The 21,385-nt window shown below is 41.2% G+C and overlaps 1 protein-coding gene across 2 annotated transcripts in view; it reads left to right on the forward strand.

Moving 5' to 3' along the window:
• Positions 1-21,385, forward strand: part of LOC108412209 (SREBF chaperone) — a 54,634-nt gene that overhangs the window by 13,019 nt on the left and 20,230 nt on the right. For both annotated transcript variants that reach the window (XM_037534108.1, XM_017684138.2), the window contains 9 exons: positions 3,351-3,471; positions 9,432-9,589; positions 11,294-11,502; positions 11,749-11,854; positions 12,374-12,546; positions 14,122-14,248; positions 19,350-19,462; positions 20,097-20,191; positions 21,126-21,224. In XM_037534108.1, coding sequence (XP_037390005.1) covers positions 3,351-3,471; positions 9,432-9,589; positions 11,294-11,502; positions 11,749-11,854; positions 12,374-12,546; positions 14,122-14,248; positions 19,350-19,462; positions 20,097-20,191; positions 21,126-21,224 — 1,201 coding nt within the window. The remainder of the gene's footprint in view (positions 1-3,350; positions 3,472-9,431; positions 9,590-11,293; positions 11,503-11,748; positions 11,855-12,373; positions 12,547-14,121; positions 14,249-19,349; positions 19,463-20,096; positions 20,192-21,125; positions 21,225-21,385) is intronic.

The following is a 21,385-nucleotide window of genomic DNA, read 5'->3' on the forward strand; positions in this document are numbered from 1 at the left end:
AAATTTCACCTCTGCATTTTGACCCATCCATGCAGTCAAACCCCACAAACACGCTAGTGGGGCAGTGAGCATACTTGCCCGGAGCGGTGGGCAACCCTATCCGCAGTGCCTAGGGAGCTGTTGGGAGTTAGGTGCTTTGCTAGGGGCACTTCAGTCATATACTGTGGGCTCAGGGGATTAAACCGGCAACCTTCTGGTCACAAGGCAGGTTCCAACACCTCCAGCACACAATTGCCCCCACAGTAAATCACTAAATCAGCCTAAATGCACAGATGAATCACTAAATCAGGCTAAAATGCACTGACATCACTAAATTCAGCCTAAATTTATGTGTAAATTACTAAGTCAAGCTAAAATGCACAGATAAATAACTAAATTCAGGTTTAAATGCACAGATAAATCACAAAATTCAGCGTAAATGTACAGATAAATCACAGCTTAAAACACAGACAGTTTACTAAATCATCCTAAATTGCAGACAAATTCCAATTCACTACCAATTCAGTCTAAAACGGAGTCACTAGGTCAACTCAGCCATCTACACATCACCACATATGTCATCTGCACGTGTTAAAAAAATCATAGTTGGCTAAGTTTTCTTTTTTTTTTTTACATTTTTTTATTTCTACCAGTCTAAAATATGTTCTCACTGCCATGTTTAAGCCTAATCTATTTAAAATGTGGATCTTTTCACTTAAAATCCACTGTTGAGAAGCTTGCTGCAGTCCTGCTGTTTAGGTTACATGCAGGGATTCTGCTGAAGGCGTCTGCAGTCAAGGACATTAATGTTAAGTGCTGTAATTTAGAGCCGCTTCAGGTTACAGTTCTGCTGAGCTTCTTCCTGCTGTTTATCTGAGAGAGTAATGCGGTGATTTTTTGTTTTAGTCAGTGAAAACAGCACGTGTGTGATTTGGCCTCCCACCTTTATGAGAAATGTCCGGTTGCGTAAGAACTCGTCCTCTGGAGCTGGATTTCCCAACTTCACTTCTGCAGGCCCACTGCAGCCACTCACGTTCACCACGCTCAAATAAACATGACTGAACTCGCAGCTCGTTGAGACTCACCAGTGAACCTACACGTGTCTTCTGAGTTCTTATATTTACTGTTGGTGATTGTATAAAAAATATTTTCTTTTTCCTCACAACACCCTGTGTGTATCTCTCCACCAAGAATGGATTTTAAACATGTTTTAGACCAAAATCTCTCAAAACTATCGAAAAACAGTGTCTCGGGCATCAGGCAGTGAATTTATAACCATTTCATGTAGTGGCTTTCTGTGAGGGAGCTTTTAGAGGTGGACGTCTGGTTCCTATCACCACCACTGTGAACAATTCTGACTTGGTAAGTTTCTCTAGAACAGAGTGTTTCACACCAAACCACTCTGAACCACTCTGTTTATATCTTGACATACCTTTAAGATAGTGTAGTTTGTCTTAAACTTGAATCGCTGAGTGTTATCGGTAGTAATGGGTTGATCCATATTTTTTCAGTTCCGGTTTGATATTGTTTTTTTTATTTTACTTTAATATTATCATTATGTATACTTGTTCGTATTGTGTTTGTTTGTTTTTAAGGTGTGTAACCTCTCTGAAATGCATTTTGTGGATGGCAGGTCATCTCTGGGCTCTAAGTGCTCTAGCAGGCTGTGAAATTTGACATTTTCCACTAATCTTTGCATGAAAGCACAGCAAGTTTTGTCTGGTATGCACAGAAAAATCACTAAATCCAGCCTTAAATCCATGAATAAATTGCTGAGTCAGGCTGAAATGCACAGATAAATTACTAAATTCAGACAGGAGCCCTGCTGGTGACATCCTGTATAAATAAAAATACTGCATGGCCACGTGTTACTAAATTGTGGGAATGAGACGATTGATTCCTGGCCGCTTATTAGGATCTCGTTCTCATGCATTACCAAGTTATGGCCACGCATTATATTTTGCAGGGTCTGCAGGGTTTTGTTTATACGTCTCTACCGGCCCACTACGAACTACGTCCACCCCCCAAGTTCGGGCCTGCGGACCACTAGAGACAGCCCACCGGTGGTCCACAGCCTACAGGTTGAGAAACCCTGTAGTAGAACATACGAATGTGAAAAATCAGACAGTGTACACAATGAGAGTTAAAAAAAGAAGACTAAGCCAATGTTTACACAGCAGGTAAAAGTGGCCCAAATCTGATCTTTTTCTCTGTATGTGACACAGATGTGTGTCAGTGTGAACAGATAAGCACACTGAATCTGACATTTTCGATTCTGATTTGACTAGTACTGAAATCCAATACGTATCCGATCTGCAGTACCGTGACTCAGATCGGAATACGACGTTTACGTCAGTTCAACTCGACATTAGTCATCATTTCGTGCTGCTGAGATACAAACATTTAGGCTGATGTTTCTGTACAAAAAATGAGAAGAGACTCATCACAGCTGCTTCGTGTTTTGAAGAGGTTTCGAATGAAACGGCCGGACGCGGCTGGAGGAGACGAGGCTGCAGCCTCAGAGAACGGTTTAAAGAATTCAAGTACACGAACCAAAGAAGTGGCGGTGGCAGAATAACGCACCCTTTTGATGACCAACTCGAACACATTGTGGGTGATGAGCCCAGCTGTCAACTATTGGAACTTATAATTGCTCCTGTGATGCTGGCAAAGATAAACTGAAGCTCCGGGAACGACTGGCATTCTCTGGCCGTCATGATTGTTCACCATGTTCACCAGTGAATGAGCCACATGAAGTATTGTTCTTTTTGCGCATTCAGGTCCATTTAGAAGCTGATCTGTTCAGACTGATGTCACACAGAGATCATATTTAAAAGGTACTGTGAACAGCCAAACAAACAAAAAAAAAACGATTTGGTGGGAAGATCAGATTTGGGCCAGTTTTACGTGCTGTGTAAACGTAGCCAAAGACATTAACTAAGAGGAAAATCAAAATACAGGTATAAAAAGTGGGTCCAAATGAACAAGTGTGTGGTCTATATTGCATGTGTGTACATGAAGCAGATGGATTATGACTTCTGATCTGAATACTAATGCTAGAACAGAATATGGCAATGCAGGGGGCCAAGCACTCATTGCTGGGGTGTGAGTCATTTGGTTAATTCTTAAACTTTTGCTTGGCGATGGCGGGGAGCCTGGCTTGTTTGCTCTCATACTCGAAAGCTCACTGCCCTGGCCGCTCCCTCCTCCTTTGTTAAGACGTGCGTGGGGAGTATGCAGTTTAAACAGACACAATTATTTTTCCCACACTCAAAATATGTAGTAGACCGGGGTCAGGAATGTACATCTGTAGCTCATTGTTCTTTTATTCATTCATTCATTGTCTCTCTCACGCTTTCTGTCTCTCACAGTTACCCCCTGCTGAAGCTGCCTCTTCCAGGAACAGGCCCTGTGGAGTTTACCACTGGAGCGAAGGATTATTCTGTCCCTTCCCATGAGCCTCAGGGTGACCTGGGCGAGCGTCCTGATTGGGTATCTGTCTTAAAATAAAAGCGCATTACACGCAGCTCTCTCCATGTTACTGGTTCTAGACGCGTAATTGTCCTTGATCTTAAGTCTAGAGTTATAGTTGTAGGTTTGTCTTAATTATGGCACTTGTATACTGTTAAAATGTCCGGGACCAAACTTTATTTTCCAATCGAAACAGCCAGAGTTATTTATTTTTAAGCCGATATTTCTGAGGAGGTTAGATATGATAATCCATTTCTCTAAGGAAGGAGAAGGTCAAAGGAAGACCAATGAGTTTCCAAAACTGGAGTTCAAAAAATAAAAGCTGCAGAGAAAATGAGGCTCCTAACAACCAACTGGAAGACCTGGTAGACCCCAAAACAGCAGCCATCAGATAAACAGCACTTAAAGCTTCCATCTTTGAGAGAGAGGAGAATATTAAGCTGCTTCAGATCTGAAAACATCTACAGGTGTTTCTGTCCATCCTTCCACTGTGAGAAGACGATTTAGCGCTATGGGTCTGAAAGGATATGTAGCTGATCAAGAAGAACCTCGCTGAGAAAAGGAGACGGACGAATCAAAAAAAGAAGCTGAACAATAGACGGACCACCCCTGATAGATGGACGAACGGATGGGTGAACAGATAAACAGACAAATGGATGGCTAGACAGACAGACACAAGGACGGACGGATGGATAGATAGATAAACAGATAGATAGACAGGCAGACGGATGGACGGACGATAGATAGACAGACAGATGGATAGAAAGAAAGATGGACAGAGAGACAGATGGATGGGCGGATATGTGGATGAATAGATAGACAGACAGATGAGTAGATGGATGGATAGACAGACAGACGGATAGAAAGAAAGATGAACAGAGACAGATGGATGGACAGACGGATCGATGGATGGATAGACAGACAGAAGGACGGACAGAGAGACAGATGGACGGATGGACGATAGATAGATAGATAGACAGACGGATGGGCAGAGAGACAGATGGTTGGACGGATGGACGGATGGATAGACGGACAGAAGGACAGATAGAAAGAAAGACGGACAGAAAGTCAGATGGACGGATGGACGATAGATAGATAGATAGACAGACGGATGGGCAGAGAGACAGATGGATGGACGGACAGACGGATGGACGGATAGATAGACAGATGGATGGATAGACAGACAGAAGGACAGATAGAAAGAAAGACGGACAGAGAGTCGGATGGACGATAGATAGATAGATAGACAGGCGGATGGGCAGAGAGACAGATGGATGGACGGATAGATAGATGAATAGATAGGCAGACAGACTAATAGATAGATAGACAGATGGATAGACAGACAGAAAGACGGATAGAAAGAAAGACCGACAGAGACGGATGGACGATGGATAGACAGACAGATGGATAGACAGACGGATGGATAGAAAGAAAGACTGACAGAGAGACAGACGGACGGATGGACGATAGATAGATAGACAGACGGATGGATAGACAGACAGGCAGACAGACGAATATAAAGAAAGACGGACAGAGAGACAGACGGACGGATGGACGATGGATAGATGGACTGACAGACAGATGGAAAGAAAGACAGGCAGAGAGACGGATGGAGGGACGGACGGATGGACGGGTAGATAGACAGACAGGCAGACACACGGATAGATGCATGGATACATAGATGGATAGATGGATGGATAGACAGGCGGATAGAAAGAAAGACGGACAGAGAGACAGGTGGATGGACGGACGGATGGACAGATAGATAGACAAATAGACAGACGGATACACAGATACACGGACAGGCAGACAGACGGATACACGGATGGGAAGAAAGACGGACAGATAGAGATGGACGGACGGATGGATAGATAGATAGATAACCAGACCGGCAGATAGATAGATGGATAGATGGACAGGCAGACGGATGGACGGACAGACGATGGATAGATAGATGGATAGAAAGAAAGACGAAAGGACAGAGATGGACGAATACAGAGACAGACGGACGGACGAATAGACAGACGGATAGATGGACAGGCAGATGGATAGATGGACAGGCAGACGGATGGACGGACAGACGATGGATAGATAGATGGATAGAAAGAAAGATGAAAGGACAGAGATGGACGAATACAGAGACGGACGGACGGATGAATAGACAGACGGATAGATGGACAGGCAGACGGATGGACGGACAGACGATGGATAGATAGATGGATAGAAAGAAAGATGATAGGACAGAGATGGACGAATACAGAGACGGACGGACGGATGAATAGACAGACGGATAGATGGACAGGCAGACGGATGGACGGACAGACGATGGATAGATAGACGGATAGAAAGAAAGATGGACGGACAGAGAGAGACGGACGGATAGATGGACAGACGGATAGATTGAAGGAAAGAAAAGCAGGGATAGACAGACAGAAAGACAGCCAGATATATAGAAAGACAGACAGCCGGACGGACGGATGGACAGATGGGTGGATGGACAGACAGATAGAGGGACAAACGGACAGATGGATAGACAGATACACGGATAGATAGATAGGCAGACAGACGGATAGAAAGAAAGAATGACAGAGCTGGATAGATAGAAAGAAAAACAGACAGAGGGATAGACAGACAGACATAGAAAGAAAGACAGACAGATGGATAGACAGATACGCGGATGGACAGATAGAAAGACAGAGATGGATAGTTGGATAGAAAAAGAAAAACAGACAGGAATAGACAGAAAGAAAGACAGATGGATAGACAGACAGATGGACAGATAGACGGATAGAAAGAAAGAAAGAAAGAAAGACAGAGGAATAGACAGACAGAGAGACAGGTGGATGGACAGATGGATAGACAGACGGATGGATAGAAAGACACAGACAGACAGATAGATGGATAAACATTGATAGATAGGGAGACAGACAGACAGATGGAGAGACAGACAGACAGATAGGTAGACAAACACAGATAGGTGGAAGCCTATAGATAGAAAGAAAGAAAGAAAGAAAGAAAGAAAGAAAGACAGAGGAATAGACAGACAGAGAGACAGGTGGATGGACAGATGGATAGACAGACAGGTGGAAGGACAGACGGATAGATAGGTAGAGAGACTAACTAATAGATAGAAATAAATACAGACAGAGAGATAGATAGTCAGAAAGACGGCTAGACTGATGAATAAACATACAACCCCAATTCCAATGAAGTTGGGACGTTGTGTAAAACAAATAAAAACAGAATACGATGATTTGCAAATCATCTATATTTCAACCTACATTCAATTGAATGCACTACAAAGACAAGATATTTAATGTTCAAACAGATAAACTTTATTGTTTTTTGCAAATATTCACTCATTTTGAATTTGATGCCTGCAACAAGTTGGGACAGGGGTGTGTTTACCACTGTGTTACATCACCTTTCCTTTTAACAACACTCAATAAGCGTTTGGGAACTGAGGACACTAATTGTTGAAGCTTTGTAGGTGGAATTCTTTCCCATTCTTACTTGATGTACAACTTCAGTTGCTCAACAGTCCGGGGTCTCCGTTGTCGTATTTTACGCTTCATAATGTGCCACACATTTTCAAAGGGAGACAGGTCTAGACTGCAGGCAGGCCAGTCTAGTACCCGCACTCTTTTACTACGAAGCCACGCTGTTGTAACACGTGCAGAACGTGGCTTGCCATTGTCTTGCTGAAATAAGCAGGACGTCCCTGAAAAAGACGTTACTAGGATGGCAGCATATGTTGCTCCAAAACCTGTATGTACCTTTCAGCATTAATGGTGCCTTCACAGATGTGCAAGTTACCCATGCCATGGGCACTAACACACCCCCACACCATCAGAGACGCTGGCTTTTGAACTTTGTGCTGATAACAATCTGGACAGTCCTTTTCCTCTGTGGCCCCGAGGACACGACGTCCATGATTTCCAAAAACAATTTGAAATGTGGACTCGTCAGACCACAGGACACTTTTCCACTTTGCGTCAGTCCATCTCAGATGAGCTCGGGCCCAGAGAAGCCGGCGGCGTTTCTGGGTGTTGTTGATATATGGCTTTCGCTTTGCATGGCAGAGTTTTAACTTGCACTTGTAGATGGAGCGACGAACTTTGTTCACTGACAGTGGTTTTCTGAAGTGTTCCTGAGCCCATGTGGGAATATCCGTTACAGAATGATGTCAGTTTTTAATGCAGTGCCGCCTGAGGGATCGAAGGTCACGGGCATTCAATGTTGGTTTTCTGCCTTGCCGCTTACTTGCAGAGATTTCTCCAGATTCTCTGAAACTTTTGATGATATTATGGACTGTAGATGATGAAATCCTCAACTTTCCCAATCTTTTGTTGCCCCTGTCCCAACTTCTTTGGAACGTATTGCAGGCATCAAATTCAAAATGATTGAATATTTGCAAAAAACAATAAAGTTTATCAGTTTGAACATTAAATATCTTGTCTTTGTAGTGTATTCAGTTGAATATACGTTGAAAAGGATTTGCAAATCATCATATTCTGTTTTTATTTATGTTTTACACAATGTCCCAACTTGATTGGAATTGGGGTTGTAGATAGACAGACAGATGGAGAGACAGACAGACAGATAGACGGGATGGAGAGACTAGCTAATAGAAATAAATACAGACGGATAGACAGACAGAGAGGTGGTCAGAAAGAAAGACAGCTAGACAGACAGGCAGACAGACAGACAGATAGATGGATAAACATAGATAGATGGATAGATGGACAGGCAGATGGACGGATAGACGGAAAGAAAAACAAAGAAACAAAGAACTAACTTTATTGATCAGCAGGATATATAAATGCACATAAACTTACATGTACTCTGCAGAAACTAGGAATAAAAATATACACAAGTTAAAGTATAAGACTGTAGAAATAAAGTACATCTATTTGCATATTTACATTGCATAGCATAGGGACACTGTATACCGTGTGCTTTGATGGCTGTTGTCTGGAAATGAAATAAATGAAGGGTGGTCTTGCATCATGCATAGGACACTAGATACTGTTCATAATTATATAATAACATACAGTTTTGCAGAAGTTTGGGCACCCCAGGTCAAATTCCATGTTGTTGTTTTTTTTCCAAAGTGAAAATAAGTTACACATCCTGTACAAGCCCGTCTGTCATATTCGGTCTGCAGAATTATTTTAATTTTCTGTTAATAATAGCCCATTTCACCATGCGCTGCACTATAGTTCCCAGCATGCACTGCACCGTAATGTGTGCTCCATTCACCCTACAATGATCTAAGGAACAGAACCACAGAAAAAAAGATGCCAGGTGTCTGGTTGAAGCGAAAGGGTAGAATTGAAAAACCTACTGCACACTGGGGACACTGAAAGGTTTAACAGTGATCTGCGGCTAATGTAGTCTGTTGTTTTATATAAAATAATTTGTTTTTGTTTCAAATTATTTTTCAGTTGTAAGTATTCAGCGCCTGTTTTTTTGCTTTAGTTTTGGCATATTTTAAACAGTGGACAAAATGTTAGGTAAAAATAGAATTAAAACAGCTGGCCCACAGATTTGTTGTTGTTGTTTTTTTTTTTAATATGGCTGTTAGTGGTAGACTAACCCCTGCGTTACAGAGAACACACTTTTGCACACTTTTACCAAGTTAGTGTTTGTCTGAATTTAACATATTGTGGTAAAAAAAAAATGTGGCCTGTATAAAAGTTATGGTACATGTAATATTTTGGTTTTGTAACAGCAAATAAAATTGTGGTAAAATTCACAGGAAAATGCAAGAAAGTTTGAACTTATTTTCACTTAGAAAATTAACAAACCAAATCATTTGATCAGGGGTCTTCAAACTTTTGCATATGACTATAGTGCCTTACATTTACATTTGGTTAGCATTATGTGATTCATGTCGGGCTAACTTGTGGCTGTGTTAGTGCTGTTAGTGTGTCTGATGAATATCTTGTTAATTCTGTGCCGTGTCCTCTGTGCTGAAGTACCAGGGGCCTCCGGTGGCATATATTCAGCAGGTGCTGGTGAAGGCGGCCGTGTCTCCATGGGACAGCAGCCTGGTGCCTGTCGATGTTTTCCGCTCTCCGCTTGGCCGAGTCTTCAGTTTACTGGAGGAGATTCGCAACCATGTTTACACTGACAGGTCAGCGACTAGCTGTAAATCTGTGATCCTACATCTGTTTCACTCGATTAAGATGCTTAACATGCTCACCGTACAACTGTGACTATGTAAAAACTGTTAAAACTGTACTTAAACAAATACCATTAAATAACATCCAGTGCGGACATGTTGGATCAGTATGAAACTGTTTAAAATGTACAGTATACCCTAAAACCCTATCAAACCCTATAAAATAATCACATTACCCTATAAACCCTATAAAATAAGCAGTATACCCTTCAGACCCTGTAAAATAAACACTATACAGACCCTATAAAATAAACACTATACCCTACAAACCATATAAAATAAACACTATACCCTACAGATCCTTTAAAATAAACACTATACCCTACAGACCCTTTAAAATAAACAGTACACTCTACAGACCCTTTAAAATAAACACTAAACCCTACAGACCCTTTAAAATAAACACTATACCCTACAGACCCTTTAAAATAAACAGTACACTCTACAGACCCTTTAAAATAAACACTAAACCCTACAGACCCTTTAAAATAAACAGTACACTCTACAAACCCTATAAAATGGTTGTGTCATATAAGTCCATGGAGCCCCACTGGTGACAATGTATAAATAAAAGTAATGTGTGGCCACGACTCATTAAGGTGTGGGAACAAGTTAATTAAGTCATGGCCATGACTTAGTAAGGCATGGCAATGAAATCCTAATGCGTGGCTGTGACTTGGTAAGCTGTGGCCATGACTTAATTATCTCATTCCCATGCCTTACTAAGCTGTGACCACACATTAGGATCTCATGCTCAACGCCTTACTAAGGCGTGGCAACGCATTATTTTAATTTATACAGGATGTCATCAGTAGGCCTCTGTAGAAGTAGAAGTTATTGGGTGATGGAGTGCATGTAACAATGACATGTTGGTCAAGGGGACTGTGGGAAGTCCATAGCATCATTCGTGATGGAGGGCGAATCTGGAAGTGTGACATTTTGGAACATCATGTCTGTAGAAGTGTTCAGACTGCACTGAGTAAATATCAGAAGTGTAATTTCGTTGCACTGTAATAAAGTAACAAATAGCCAAATCATCAGATAATTGCCATTTGACAACGTATGTTAATTTTACCTATATAGTAAATATGTACTAATCTTACTTGTGCAGGTTTATTATGAAGGAAAATACAAACAGCAGATTGGGCTCAGTATCAGCTGAAAAAGCTGTGTAATCTCATACAGTCTCAAAACATATATCCATACTGTTTTCAACTAATAGGTATGAGTAAAATGGACATGTATGCCTATTTTTTTATTATTACATAATTTAATCTTGTAGATGGAAACAAAGTGATTCAGAGTGGTTTGCAGCGCTGCTGCGAGTCATCCTGTAAATCCTGAAATAATCATTTAAAAGTCAGAGGCGGTGGGTCGGGAGTTTTTCACACCGTGTCGTACGTCTTTACATATTAGTATCACGCGCACCGACCCAAAGAAAAGGTCCGGCTCAATGTTTAGGACTCAAATGATCTCAGAATCAACATTATACTGATGAAGATGACAATAGCAGATAATTTTTCAGTTTTCAAGTTCAGCTCTAGAGTGACTTGTAAGTGACTGTAGTAATTGAACTGGTTAGGTAAGAATCTGCCTTTGTGGGTGTCATGAGTTAAACTGCTCACCCTCTATGTTTCATGTGTTTTCTGTCTCTAGGAGTTTGGAAACATTGTGTCTGCAGGTGACGGAGCTGTTGCCGGGGTTACGCCGCATGCAGTCAATTCTACCTGAACACGGCTGCCTGCTGGTTTCCCCTGGCAACTACTGGCAAAATCGGCGGGACCTGTTCGACTCGGACCCAGACATTCTGAAGACAGTCCACCAGCACGAACCTAAAGGCATTCACACCTCCGCCACGCTGAAAGGTGAGACAGGAAGTGACATCACTAGCCAGAAGCCAGTGTGAAGTAAAACTCTTGAGCTAGAAGGTGGTTTAAGATGTTCTTGCCTGTATTTCCTAAAAATTTTTTTTTTTTGTATTTCGTTGTTGTCAGAACAAAACCTCATATCTCCAAAATGGTAACTTTTGTTCGATTGATACAACTGTGTTTTATTCTAAAAATTTAGGCCTGCTTTAATGAATATTGATAACAGTGTTTATGTGGTTTCAGACCTGCTGTTTGGCGTCCCAGGGAAAAACACAGGGGTCAGTCTGTACAGCAGGAAGAGAGTGGTCACCTACACCATCACCATTGCCCTCAGCAGCTACGATGCCAGGTCTGCTACTAGGGATGCTACAAATTTCAGCTATCAGAAAGGTTTTCCTAAAAGATTTAATAGTTAAAAGATTTGTAGTCACTGTTCAGGGAGAGAAACAACACCCAAGAACTTCCGCACTGCGGGTTTGATCGCACCTGAAAACATGACTCGATTCACAGAATACAGCAATACAAACGGAAAGGAATGTGCATCGACAGCATCTGTACACTCAGTTTATTAAATGATGGTAGCATTCAAAAATCACTAGACAATTAGCAAGGAATAACTTAAAATTATGGAATTCATTGTTTTAGATGACCAAACATTCTCTGCTGTTGAGGATGTTGGATTGTTGGATGCTGGATTTCGTGATGAATGTTTTTCTCTAGAACCAACGTGATTTTGTGAAACATTGATGACGTAACCTGAAGAACATTACTGTTTTTAAGTGGTTAAAGTTTTGGTGTCTAGATACTTTTGGAGCCACTTTAGGAAAACTGTAGTGCTAATTAAACACCTCTGTTTGTCTGTATTTAGGTTTGTGGCCAGCCTGCGGGCTCGTCTGAAGCAGCTCCACCCCTCAGTGAACTGCACCCTACGGGAGGATCACATGGTGCACGTTCATTTTAAAGAGGAGATTGGCATCGCTGAGCTCATCCCACTTGTCACCACTTACATCATCCTTTTCGCTTACATTTACTTCTCCACACGTAAGATGTACCTCCATTTATAATGTTCATGTGAATCTCACAGTCATTTTTTGACTCCATTAATTGTTTTAAAAGTATTTTTTTTTACTTTTATTTTATTGACATCATGGCTGTGATTTGGTCGTAATGGCTCATGATGCTATTCTGTGAGCTGTCATGAGCTGTCATGGTGCTATTCACCGTTAACCACCTCCTCTTGTGTTCCAAGTGTTTTATTATGAAATGAAGGGGTTAATAGTGAGTCTGTGCTGCATGAACAGCCTCTACTCTTCCAGGAAGTCTTTATATTAGATGTTGGAACATTGCGAGAATTTGATTGAGCATTAGTGAGGTCAGGTACTGATGTTGGATGGTCAGTTCTGCATGATTCCAACTCATCCAAGGTACTGGAGGGAGCTCCATCACTCCAGAGAACACAGTTCCACTTTATACCCTTTTAGCCCACGCTTGGCATTGGACATGGTGACCTTAGACTCATATGCAGGTGCTCCATCCCATTCTATTGGCCAGGGCTTTTCCATGGAGACTATGCATGCTGTCAGTCACTCATTGGAAGGTTAGTCTGAGTACTTTTGGACATTTGGGCATGATGAACATGTGTCATGGGCACTGAAATGCCCATGTGCGAACCACTGATGTAGTGGCCACAGTGCCAGGTGCCCTCCATGGAAGGGCAGTGCTCTGGGTGGCAGAAAGCAGTAGGATTAGTGAGGCTGTTTGGGTTTAGCCTGTGCTGTGCTGCAAACCAGCCCACAGGGATTATCCACGGAACAGTACACTGAGACGCAAGAATTCACACAGATAAGCCTCAGCCCAGCATGCAAACACCACACACACCACACATACACAGACAACCTGGTTTTCCATATGTGTCAGGATGTGAGCTCATACCATACCTGTGCTCCACGTGCACTATATATACGCTACAGTTCACAGGTTTGGAATCAAAATTTTCAGCAATATACTAATAAATTGTATTACTGTTAATAATAAATGTATAAAATTATTGATGATGATGATGATGATGATGATGATGATGATGATGATGATGATGATGGGACTCAGTATTTTCTGGTTTCAACTTAGTAAATAGTAGGAAGCTCTAAATGAAAATGTATGAATCCAAAAAGAGCTGTAGAAGATTCAAAAAGGACTAGTGAAGCTGTATCTATTATACAATTCTTATAAAACTTGCATCCAGAAAGAAGGTCTGGTATAAAATGTCCTGTAAGCTATTTATTTATATGTATGTATAATTACTACATGCAGTAGTAGTTGGCATATATATTATACATTTATAAGTATGCAACAACATGACCCATTGTGTGTATAACAAGGTGTGTACCTATAGGTGATATATCCTGTTTGTATTGTATGTTGTTGCTGTCGGAACAATACCGTTTTTCAGTTTTTATCATACTTTGAAAATACCTGCTGCCTTGTACATTGTATGTAAATTTCATCATGAATGGACCAAAAGAAAAGGCCCAAAGTTACTTGGTGGTGGGGGGGCAAAGTCTGGTTCCATTGACTTACATTGAAAGTAAACTGTTTTTTCCTTCTCTTTTCTTGCAGGTAAGATTGACATGGTGAAATCTAAATGGGGTCTGGCCTTGGCTGCCGTGGTAACAGTGCTCAGCTCATTGCTGATGTCTGTGGGTCTGTGCACTCTGTTCGGCCTGACCCCCACTCTCAATGGAGGGTCAGTATGCACTCAGTCACCTACAGTGGAGAAGTAGAGAGGAAAGTAGAGAGGAAATCACTAATGACCTACTGAGGTTGTCATGATACCCGAGTTTTAACTTAACAAAACAAAGTTCAGTGCTGGATACTGAAACAACCCAATGGCAAAATGCAGAAAAATACACTAACTGGTCACTTCATTAAGTACATCTCTTTGCATGTACACGCATACTTTGTTAGCCCCCTTTTACCCTGTTCTTCAGTGGTCAGGACCCCCATGGACACTCACAGAGCAGGTACTGTTTGGGTGGTGGATTATTCTCAGCACTGCAGTAACACTGATGTGGTGGTGGTATGTTAGTGTGTTATGCTGGTACGAGTGGATCAGACACAGCAGAGCCACTGGAGTTTTTAAACACTGTCCACTCTCTGTCCACTCTATTAGACACTCCTACCTTGTCAGTCCATCTTGTAGATGTAAAGTCAGAGACGACAGCTCATCTGCTGCTGCATAATTTGTGTTGGTCATCCTCTAGTCCTTCATCAGTGGTCACAGAACACTGCCCACAGTACGCTGTTGGCTGGATGTTGTTTGGTCCAACAACGACATTCCAGCAGCACTGCTGTCTGATCCACTCAGACCAGACAACACGCACTAACACACCACCACCATGTCAGGGTTACTGCAGTGCTGAGAATGATCAATCACCCAAACATTACCTGCTCTGTGGGGATCCTTTGTGGGTCCTGACCTTTGAAAAACAGGGTGACAAAGTATGCAGAGAAACAGATGGACTACAGTCTGAAATTAAAACAAATGCAGTATAGCCTGTAAGTGTGGGAATCCACGATTCGATTGCGATTCAGAGGGCTGCGATGCAATTATAAAACAATGAACGATAAATCTTTTTTTCTATACAGGATTTCTGTTTTCGATAGTAGCCACTAATCTGCAATAAAATGCGCTGTTAGGGTGACTCAAGATCCAGTGGTGATGGATATCCACACAGCACATGTTGCTTGCTTGTTTCATTCAGTGATTTTATAACTTCGGTTTTGGTCTCGTTGTAGAGACTCAGGAGTCACTGTGTCAGTAAAGTATTTTTTCAAGATTGGATGCTGAATCTCTGCTCCAAAGTGTGCAACATAGCGTGAATGCCCTGGTTCTCAACAACTGAGAAATGACATGCAGACTGCAGGAGATTTAAGACGAACATTTGGAGACAAATTAATTTATTCGCATTTATAAGCACATTAGTTGGTTTCCTGGTATGTTAAATCTGCAACGAGATGCTGTCAAACACTAAAAAGTTGCAAAGATGAAGTTGCTTCTCTTTCACCTTAAATGGTGCAGTAGCTACGTTCAGCTCCTCAGGCAGAATTTAGGGTGGAGCGGGAAAATTCGAGCATTTGACATTTTACTATAAGATGCTCTACTTCTGGGGAAAGGTTTTCTGGCAGAGATGGAAGAAATGTGGTTATAGCTGAGCTAAAGCTTAAAGCAGAGCAAAGTAAATCTGCATTTTCATTCATAATTTTTAGCCTGTACTAGGACATCAGCACACACTGAGACATACTGGGCATTAAATGTTGTGGCTCCCAGGGTGCTTAAGATCAAATATTGTCGTTGTTGTGACGAAACCTTGGCCTTTTTTTCATATTTCATTCCATAACTTGAAAACTTCAGCTCTCCTTTATATTATATGATCCTTTCACGATAAATGGACCAATAGAAATGGTCCAAAGCTGAATTAGATTCATCATTCAGATTTAAAAAAATTCTAATTAAGGCCCATTCAGATCAAATTAGCACGCCCAGATCGACCCGCTGTATCAACATACTGTTAAGAATTGAAAATATCGAGTTGTTTACCACGTTGTAGTATTGATATAGCACTGCACTTTTCATTCATTGTTCAACAGTGGATCAGTATGCACTCACTGACCAGTTATTTGAGTGGACGGTGAGATCAATGATGTTCTCACACAGTGGTTAGTGGCCTGTAAGAACAATGGTTAAATATGTACTAACACAGTTGGCAGGCTGAGTAGAGTAATAGAGTAAACACACACCACACAGCCACGTGCACCACATCACGCTGCATTTACACACCTGTGTGTCTGGGACATTTTTGGCAGGCGGATAATGTTGTGGTACAGTGGCAGAGGCAATTAAATTAATGTGACTGAGTTCTTGGCATAATATCATTAACAGTTTTTACTTTGTTGAAATAAATTGCATGCAACATGTTAACCCATTGATGAGTGCACAGATTATTAAATTATTGATCTTTAGACTCTGCTTTGAGTTATCAGTAACAACTGCATGGTAATAAGAAGAACTGTGTTTTATTTCTTAACTGCTAGATTCTATTCAATACTATGAATTAATTAGTAATTACTCTGAATTATTGTGTAGCTACTGTGAATTATTCAATATCTGCTATACATTATTTAGTATCTACTGTGAATTATTCAATAACAACTAATTTATTTAATAACTGCTCAAATGAATGTATTAGCTACTGAAGATTATTTGGTAACTGCTGGTTACCATGTATTAGCTACTGCTGATTATTTGGTAAATTAATCTTCTGCTGTGAATTACTTGATATGTACTATGAATTATTCAGTAACTACTATTAATATTCAGTAATTACTATTCATTTTTCAGAAGCTACTATTAATTATCTAGTGTCTACTACTATTATTCAGTATCTACTATGAATAATTCAGTAACTACTACTGTGAATAATTCAGTGTCTACTATGAATTATTCAGTGTCTACTATAATTATCTAGTATCTACTATGAATTGTCCAGTGTCTACTGTGAATTATCCTGCATCTACTGTGAATTATGCAGTATCTACAATGAATTTTTCAGTGAATTTTCTACTATGAAATTAATGTGGTTCTTTAGTTATGAGTGTGAGGAACTGAAGAGTGAACATAAACACACCCTTATTGTTTAAGGGTTCATTTCAAAGTATTAATTTGCTGCATTTCATCATATTCTTTATTATTCAAAATCATATAATAAAAATGTTGCTATTATTTAGTATTTATGTTGTCACTTAAACACTTAGTGTACTGTGCGCCAGCCCTCACTGAGTTGATGTGTAGCTAGTCTTCAGTGCTGACATTGGTAGGATGATTGTTGGAGCGGGTTTCCCCCATGGAGAGATGTTCAGGTGGGCGGGGCCTATGCTCTGTTGGCCTATCAGCTCACACTCTGTGGCGTTCAGCCCTGGTGGTGTGATTGAGTCATCCACGCAAAGATAGGCTGAGTTTACCAGGTCAGAATACAGTAAACGCAGGCTAACACAGACTATTGATCAGATTCCACCAGGATGACTCCAACGGTCAGATTTCTGAGTAAACAGGCCAGTTCTGGTGTAGTAAATCTCTTCACAAGGCTTTATTATCTGCTTGACAATGACCTTGTTCAGTCACACAGCAGCTATCACTATATAGCTATTAATTAATCAATAAAAAGTTGCTTTTATGAAGGTCAGTGGTGCATGTTGGAATCATTTCAAGTTTAAAACTTCACACAGGTTGTTATCTGTTTATAAATCTGCATTGGGTGTCTTACAAACGCTACACAGGAAGCCTGGAACCATTTCACGGGCAAAATTTGATCAATTATCTACATTCATTGTCCACTTTATTAGGTAAGCCTACCTTGTATCTATAGTCATTGTCTTTTTTTTTTTTTTTTTAAGCTTCACTTACCATGTAGGTGCACTTTATAGTTCTCTGGCTACAGGTTGTGGTCCATCTATTTCTCTGCATCATATTAGCCCTCCTTTCCCCTGTTCTTCAGTGTTAAAGACCACCATGTGTAATTTGGGTTGTGAATCATTCTCAGCGCTGCGAAATTTGTATATCAAACAAAGAAGCTGCTGGTGGTCTGACATTCTCATGATGTGGAACTGAGTAGTGAGAAGCAGAATATGCTAAATAGACTTTCCAGACTGAACTTCCAGAAGAATGTAGAAATATCCCTGCATAAGTTTTTGAAAAACTGAGAGAGTTTCCTGAAAAGAATGAAAAAAATACTGAAAAATGTCATTGTAGCAAGTCATGTGCTAACCTGGGCTCAGGAAGGACGCTGGATGCAGGATTCAGGGTTGCAGCAGCCATTAACTTTATTTTCACTCTAAGCAGACACAGCAATGAAACCAAATGAAAACCAAAGTCAGCCACTTTTCAGTGGCTTCACGCGATACTTTTCTGTCTTTTCCTCAGTCTAGTCTCTGTCTTTTCCTCACTCTTCAGTCTGTCACTGCTGCTCATCTTTCTCTCCCTCTCTGCTGAGCACCTAAGCCCCGCAGGGTCAAACGTGAGGCAAGTTAGTGGCCTTGCGGCAAAACCGAAGGCGATGCCCAGGAAGCAGGGCTCGGGCGTCATGTCCTCCACTCCCTCGCAGATTTCATCCCTTCCCCTGTCTTCATGAGGTTTCATCTGGGCTCAGAGTTCAAGTCACGCCTTCCCTGTTGGCTCTCATGGCCGTCATTGGGGCCCAGGGGATGGGCACATGCCACAGTCACATAGTTAGTTGTTGAAGCTTTTGTGTAATATTCTGTTAAATATGTTTTCTACTTTTTCCCTGACATTGAAAATGGGCAACTTGTATTGGCTTAAATGCAGATGATGCCCTGATGTTGTCCCTCACCTTGTTGCTGTCACTTGTTCTGGGAATACATGTTTTCAGCATTGTCTGATCTGTTTGAAATTCTTAGTGAAGAATATCCTTGTCTCTGTTTATTAAATCACTATATCTTCTTTGCATTCAAATGTGCACAGAAATTATTAATCTTTTCTGATTTAACCACTTCCAAAAATATATATAATTATATAAGGTGTGGAAAAATATCCTAAAAGCAAGTCTCCTGAAAAAAAATAAAAACATACTGTAAATGTCATTTTCAGTTGTTGAGGCTTCTAATATTCTGTCAGATATGGTCTATGCCTTTTTTCCTGATGCTAAAACTGAATAACTGGATGAAAATTAAATAAATGAAAAGTGGTCTCTGGTTTTGCACAGTACTGTGTATCTTTTTGAATGTACTTTAGGGAGAAATTATAGTTTTCATTTTGTACTGTTTTTTTACAGGGAGATCTTTCCGTACCTCGTGGTCGTGATTGGCCTTGAGAATGTTTTGGTCCTGACGAAGTCTGTAGTGTCGACCCCTGTTGACCTTGAGGTCAAACTGCGAATTGCTCAAGGTAAGAGGCTTTCATGTATCCGAAGGCTGAATTATGATCTTCTGTTCCCTGTAAAAATGAATAAATAAATGACATTGCATAGCTCTAACAATAGCAGCATAAGAGTCTCATGTTTATAGATAAACTGAGTACACAGTTTTGGAAAACCACAGTCAAGTCTGTTAGAGATTCCACATTCCACATGTAGAGAACTGTGTGATGTAGGCATGCTAACTGCGCCATGCTAATTGGGAGGTGCTACTAACAAGGTTTTTCACCTGTAAACCCCCCTGCCCCCCCAAAGTCCTCTTGTTTCTTCATCATTTGACAACTGGAGAAATTGATAACACAAGTGCTCCCTAATTTGGGTTTCACCTTCATGAGGTATTGGACTGGTGTAGAAATATCACTCTCTGTTTGTTTGCACCCTAATAAATCTACATTCAGACCCACTTTAACCCAAATCTTCTGGCAGTTGTCCCCAGAGGTTCTCATTACAAGGCATGTCTGGTCCCACAAGACAAAAACCAAATTGTACAATTGATTTTTCCACAAACTATTGCTTTAAGGCAGATCTGTGTGCTTTAACCTGATGGCGAAGGTGTTCTGATTGGTTTGTTGGGTTGTAAAATGCGCTTGTCTTGTGTGGTTTCAGGTCTAAGCAGTGAAAGCTGGTCCATCATGAAGAACATGGCCACTGAACTGGTCATCATCCTGATTGGATACTTCACATTGGTCCCTGCTATTCAGGTAGCCTACAATCCTGCTGCTAGACTGTTTCTTCGATTCAGCTCATCAGTTAATCAGGCATTTAAAAAAAAAAAAGTTGTGTTGTGCTGGTCTGAGTGGATCAGACACAGCAGTGCTGCTGGAGTTTTTAAACACCTTGGTGTCACTGCTGGACTGAGAATAGTCCACCAACCAAAAATATCTAGCCAACAGCGTTCTGTGGGCAGCGTCCTGTGACCACTGATGAAGGTCTAGAGGATGACCAACACAAACTGCAGCAGCAGATGAGCTGTCGTCTCTGACTTTTACATCGACAAGATGGACTGACAAGGTAGGAGTGTCTAATAGAGTGGACAGTGAGTGGAAAAACTCCAGCAGTTCTGCTGTCTGATCCACGCATACCAGCACAACACACACTAACACACCACCACCACTTCAGAGTTACTGCAGTGCTGAGAACGATCCACCACCCAAATAGGACCTGCTCTGTCCATGGGGGTCCATGACCACTGAAGAACAGGGTCAAATGGGGCTAAGAAAGTATCAGAGAAACAGATGGACTACAGTCTGTAAATGTAGAACTACAGAATGCACCTGTATAGTAAGTGGAGCTGATAAAATGGACAGTGAGCAGAGAAACAAAGAGGTGGTCATAATGTACTGCCTGATTGGTGTATAGTGTTTCAAAAATGGCTGTTCTATCGTGATATTGTTTCCTTTGAGCGGACCACTGCATTGGTAAATAAAGCTAAATCAGCTGCAGTATAGGTGTGGGATGCGAGTGAAGATTGTTGAACATTGTTGTTTCAAGGACTACATCTGTATATTTATTTCTTGGCTGTAGTTTTGACTGTACTTATTCATATTTGCCTACGTTAGAGTGGAATGTAGGATGTGTAACTCAAAGTGTCTCTTAAAACTAGTAAAACATTGACTGTAAGAAATATGTTTGTAGGAGTTTTGCCTGTTCGCTGTGGTGGGCCTGGTGTCAGATTTCTTCTTACAGATGTTTTTCTTCACCACCGTTCTGTCCATCGACATCCGGCGCATGGAGGTGAGAACAACGCCGGCTTTCCACTTCCTTATTTTAGTGAGGCGTGCTGACGACAAGTGTAATAGCAGAAGCTATGTCTTACCTTGGGCCCCATCCCATTTCACCCCTCGCCCCTACCACTTAGCCTTACCCTTCCGTTTTGCTCAGTCATGTCTAGGTGT

Source organism: Pygocentrus nattereri, chromosome 24 (genome assembly GCF_015220715.1).
Source record: "Pygocentrus nattereri isolate fPygNat1 chromosome 24, fPygNat1.pri, whole genome shotgun sequence".
Lineage (NCBI taxonomy): Eukaryota > Metazoa > Chordata > Actinopteri > Characiformes > Serrasalmidae > Pygocentrus > Pygocentrus nattereri.